A 6,000-nucleotide genomic window follows, 5' to 3' on the forward strand; every position below is an offset into this window, starting at 1 on the left:
GGGTCGCAGGGAAGCTGGAACCTCTCCCCACAATCATGGACAGTAACAACACTGGGACAGGACAGGGGTCCTCACCGGTCAGACTGAAAGTGCACCTCACATATGCTCAGATTTGCTTTTCCGACAAACTCCCTGTCATTTCTTCTCGGCCTAATAAAACAGATTTGTGACAACTGTGAAACCTTTTCATATTTTTTACAACATGTAAAACAGTAAATCTGCTGTATCTCAGATGTGAAGTACAGAATTAAATCTAGGCTGAACTTTAGAAAAGGTGAGGGCACAACCCAGTGCATGTATTTATTTAAGAGGCAGTAATCGGTAACTCACTACAATTACATGTAAGACATGGTCTCAGGATAGAGCTGGCCAAAAAATCAATTAATTTTTATATAGCATATTTTCATTCAACATGCTTCCACAATATGTATTAAAAATGGAAACACTACCAGATAAGTGCAAAACTATCAGAAACAGTAAAACTCATGATAGATAAACACAGTAAAAATCATGATAGATAGATAGATAGACTTTGCCAACGATGCTGTGACCTTTGCGGAGTCAATGGAGGTTCTGATCGGGGCGCTTGAGAGACTGAGCAAAAAGTCTAAGTGTCTGGGCTTGCAAGTTTTCTGGATAAAAACCAAAATCCAGGCTTTTAATGACCTCTTCGGCACAGCCATTAGCAGTGTGTCTGTCTGCGGAGAGTGTCGACATTGTTGAGAGGTTTATTTACCTCTGCAGCGACATTCCTGTTTCTGGTGACTTTTCCTATGAAGTCAGTAGATGGACAAGGAGAGCATGTAGGGTCATGAGGTTGCTGGAAAGGCATGTGTGGCATTCCCAATATCTCTGCAAAAGGATGATGGTCCAAGTCTTTAGAGTCCTGGTGCTTCCTGTTTTGCTATATGGTTGCGAGACATGGACACTGTCCAGTGACCTGAGATGAAGACTGGACTCTGTGTCTCTTCGGAGAATCCTTGGGTACTGTTGCTTTGACTTTGTTTCAAATGAGTGGTTGCTCACGGAGTCCTGAATGAGGCACATTACCTGCATTGTGAGGGAGTATCAGTTATGGAAGTATGACCATGTGCTGTGATTCCCTGAGGGTGATCTGGCTCACTGGATCCTCACTGTTTAGGACCTGACTGGTTGGACCAGACTAAGGGAACGCCCATGTAACACTTGACTGTGGCAGATAGATGGTCATTTCCAGAGGGTGGGACTGGACTGAGTGTCTGCCTTTGGGGTTGCCAACCGGATTCAGAGATGTTTCGTCATGTGGTGGGTGCAGCAAAGCTCTAAAAATAGACCTATATTTATATAAGATTTTTAGCTTGACCCAACAAAAAGTTACCGGACAAATGTTCCTTTTTCTTTTTCCTAGAAACAGATAGATAGATATATAGATAAATATATATTTTATTGATCTTGAGGGAAATTTAAGTATTGATACAACTTAGATACATACATTTAAGTACAGACTATACAAATAGCATAGATAGATAGATAGATAGATAGATAGATAGATAGATAGATAGATAGATAGATAGATAGATAGATAGATAGAGTAGATCACCACAGTCTCTGGGGTATTATGGTGCAATACCCAATAACATTCCAATAACCAATAACAGAAGTTCTATGGGGGAAGGCATCTTGTTAAAGACAGAGAAAGAATGCCCAGGTGCACTTACATTAGCAGAATGGCAAAAAATATTAAACAACTACTCTTTATATCAATGATGTGCAGAAAGGTCACCTCAGAATAAAGAAAGCATTGAACCTTGAAGTGGATCGACTAAAGTTAATGTGATCACTGAAATTGGAAATGTGAAGACTAGAAAAATGCTGTCTAATCTGCTGAATCTTCATTAGTGCTGCAACTTTCTGATGGCAGAGTCAGAACCTGGTGTAAACAGCATGAATCCACTGATACATTCTGTGACTTTGTAATTTGTGAAATATCTGACCACTCTACAATGCAAAATTTGTTTAGTTGCAAGATGTTTGTGGGTTTTAATGCATGTACAGCATTTTATGGATTTGTTCTGGTGATAAATGTAGGGGTGAACTTTTTTTCCATACGACATTGTTGTTAATTTAGATTATGAGAATGAATACACCATGTCAATTGTATATGTCATTTGTTCAATTATATCACCTTTACCTGCAGGTACTGTTTTCATGAAGAGCTCTTTGCCTGTATAAATATGTTGAAAAAGTCAACAATTTGCATGGGGTGCACTTACTTTTTCACATGACTGTACCCTGCCAATACCCCTAAAATTGTCATATCCTTGCAACATTACCCAAAACATATATATATATATATATATATATATATAATATGTCTGTGTGCAATGTATGCTTTTTTATTAAAGTTAATATGGCCTCAGAAAATGTTGCTACAGGAGAAAGATTGCTCCTAACTGTTGTCTAGAAAGTGAATAGATAGATGGATTATAGAATAATTTTTACTTGCAGTTCAAATCTAAATGGCTTTTGAGATCTACAGGTAAGTAGCAGCTTTGATGTAAAGATTTCACTATTTTAAATGGACAATATATTTTTTAGATTTTAACTATAGCACTGATTGAATTCTTTAGTGACCATGAATAGCATTAAGCGTATTTGGTAATGGATTGGTATTATGAACTGGGCAAGGCAGAATTCAAGGACATGTATATAAAAATATTAACATTTTCTCAACTTTTTTCTGCCTAGACATTTGGTGCTACTGACTGGGAGGTGTTCCAGATTGGTCAAAGAGTCTTTTTGGCTGTGGCTAACAGTCAAAATTATGATCAGCAAGGAGTGAGCTCATATGCCATAAACTCCACCATTTATGAGATGAACATCACAGCACAGATTTTTGTCAAATTTCAGGATATTGAAACATACAGGTAAAATCATTTGATTGCTATTCAAAACATATACTGTATATGTGTACAAAGCACAGTTTAAGTTTTTATTTCATAAATAAATCATTTGCCAGAAACGCATAAACTAGCCCAAAATGTCCCTCTCTTAACAAATGAAACCCTTTGTCTGGTTCTCCATTTGCCTACTTTGATGACCACATGCAGTGCGCACTGGCTATGTAGCACAAAAACAAAAAAATATTTAAAAGGCAGGAAAAACACTCAGGGTCTCAGCAACTGTACTTGAATTGAAAGATTACATATATAATTAAGTTATTTAAGACAGGATTTGTGTTGTTGATAGCCACTTTTTGTGTTGGGGGACATCTTGGGATGGTGTAAAGCACACATTATTTTTTTAGACAATAGTTTGTGGAGTTACATTTTCCTGTAATGTTCAGGAACACACAAAACAGCCTTTGGTTCTGACACTTGTTTATGCATTAAGTCTCAAAGGCAAGCTGCTAGTGTGATTTTAAATCATTCTTTCAAGAATTTATTGTTATTAAAGGTCTTAATTTTTAATGTTAACAACACTGGTTCTCACTGTGCATTGTTAAAATTTAAATTCTTTCATGTTAATTTGTAAAATGCTCATATAATACCTTGCTTAAGAATAATGTTATACCTTAAATAAAAGCTACTATTCTAATGGCTTTGTTCCTTTATATATTTATCTCTGTTAAAATGGACAAAAGTCTTAATAAGAAATGACTTACATTCTTTCATCAGTGCAGTCGACTGGGAATTTTTTACATTGGGAGAAGATAAGTTCCTGGTGGTGGCAAACTCATTTGATGGCAAAACGTTTTCTTTAAACAGCATTATATACAGGTGAGTACAAAAACAAATGTCTAAGATGAGCCATATTGTGATAATCGTTCATCTGTCTGTCACCATTATGTGTAGCACCTTTCATAAAATACAATAGAGGGCAAATGCAGCATGGGATTTGTGAGTCAGGCAGCACTTTGGGGAGAAAAGGATAAGGGAGGAAAGTAAATGACACTGAGTCAATGTAAGAATGTCTTTTATAAGGTATAGACAAAAGCCTTTTGATCTGAAACACTAAGATGTAAGGGAATTCACTCACTGACCTCAGAAGAAAATTATAGAAAGTGGACTCCACAGAGCTGGACATTTCATTGCTGGGGAGAGTGCAACAAGATGGTGGATTGAGCTTGAGATCACCTCATCACACATCTGTGTGAAATGTGGGTTAAAGATATAAGTCCGCTGATCTGAGCAGGTGGTCAGGGTACATCTTAGAGCACCCTCAACTACAGCAGCAGCTTTACTGGAATTCACCCACATAAAGGATGTCATGACATCAGCTACAGTGACAGAGAACACAGAATCATCAGGGCTGGCAGAGTTTGTTCCCTTTGCACACTCAAAACAAAAATGAAAGACATTTGCTTTTTGTTCATGTGTTGGTGGGAGTCAAACATCAAACCTCGTCCAAGGATATTGTCTGATGGGGGAATGAATTGCTTTCATAGTGTGACTTCCAAGGGCTCTACATCTCCCCAAACCCTGGACACAACAGATACAGAGCCCAAGGTCAGCAACACACATGTTTATTTATAGTGGAGAAGCTCTTCCCCCTCGTTCCCCACAACAGCACAGTACAAAGCATCCAGCAGCACAGTCTACTGCACAGCACACAGCACTATCTTTCTCTTCTCTTTCCTTTTCTCTCTCTCTCTCCTTTTCTTTTCCTCCTGCAAGCTTTGTTCAACTTCTCCCATCTCTAATCTCGGAGTAGTGGCGGCTGGCTCCTTTTATAGAGCACCCAGAAGTGCACCAGGTGTGTGATAACCTTCTTCCGACAGTACTTCCTGATGTGGTAGAATTGCTGCCACACAGGGCACAACAGTATCTGCAGTACTCCTTGGCAGTGCCCACAGAACCCAACAGGGCTGCACCAAACTCCAACCTCCATGGAGCCCTGTGGGAGTCCAAGGCACCGCTGCAACCCAGGGAGGCTGCCATCTATCACTCCAGTGGAGGTACCGCTCTGGATATGTTTTCTCCCCTAGTCCTTCCAGTATAGAGGCATCCCAGCCGAGCAAGGGCCCCAACAATTCACCACACTAGGCATGTGGTCATTCACACCTCACTCAGCTTTTAGGATCAATAATCAAACACTACCAAATGCACAGAATAGAAATGGTCTTGTAGTAATTTTCTGTCTCCTTGAACCCCTTTGTTGTTCTCCTCTCACTTCAATGTGTAGTTTTTGTCAGGATGGACGAGCATACATAGGTGGCATCAATGGACAAATGGCATTGAAGGATAGTAGTGTAGCAATGATCTAGGATGTTAACACCTCAAGTGTGAGAGACAATATTCTGGTAACATTTTCGTTATACTTTATTGATATTGACTTGATGCAATGATTAATATTGGTCTGGGGTAAGTCGTTTCATAATTATGGATTATAACCCATCAAAGTTGAAACCAATATAGCACTTAGTGAATTAAATTCCATACAGTAAGCTGCTGTCATAGTAATGTTATAATTTGGTTTGCATCCTTGTGTTAGTTTTTAATTTGACATTTGCAGTATTTTTATGACGCTATTTTGTTTCACCACATTTACTGATCGTTTTTTGTCTCATCATATGCCTTGCCATCTTCTCTAACTGATTACATGACATTATGATGAGCATTGTGATATCACTTTAGCTTTTCTACAGAAGATGGAAGCACTCAGCTCACAGTATTTATGGTTCTGGAGTAATATAAAAGCAAAATTTGGTTGATAAAGTAAAACTTTTGATTAGGATATATAGTGTTTAGAATTAGGATATTTATCCATTTTTTCTTCTGTTGTCTTACAAATTTATTTTGGTATTCAGCCCCTATAGCGTGGGTAAAATCTCTTATCCCAAATTAATGATCTTTGCTAATCTCTCTTTATATTAAAAGAAAATCTTCATCTTTTTTTTATAGCTGGAGAGTCCCAAAGCACGTAATCCCAAAAATCACTTGCAAAAATGTTCACAAGAGGGGGAAATTCCATCAAAAACCCCGGCACTAGATACAAAATGGGCCTCATAGGATTGCCATA

The 6,000-nt window shown here is 38.2% G+C and overlaps 1 protein-coding gene across 1 annotated transcript in view; it reads left to right on the forward strand.

Annotated features, from left to right (window-relative positions):
* LOC120530630 (thrombospondin-type laminin G domain and EAR repeat-containing protein-like) overlaps positions 1–6,000 on the forward strand; it is a 178,991-nt gene that overhangs the window by 168,849 nt on the left and 4,142 nt on the right. The window contains exons 10-11 of the mRNA XM_039755052.1: positions 2,728–2,906; positions 3,657–3,758. Coding sequence (XP_039610986.1) covers positions 2,728–2,906; positions 3,657–3,758 — 281 coding nt within the window. The remainder of the gene's footprint in view (positions 1–2,727; positions 2,907–3,656; positions 3,759–6,000) is intronic.

This window comes from Polypterus senegalus, chromosome 6, assembly GCF_016835505.1.
Source record: "Polypterus senegalus isolate Bchr_013 chromosome 6, ASM1683550v1, whole genome shotgun sequence".
Lineage (NCBI taxonomy): Eukaryota > Metazoa > Chordata > Cladistia > Polypteriformes > Polypteridae > Polypterus > Polypterus senegalus.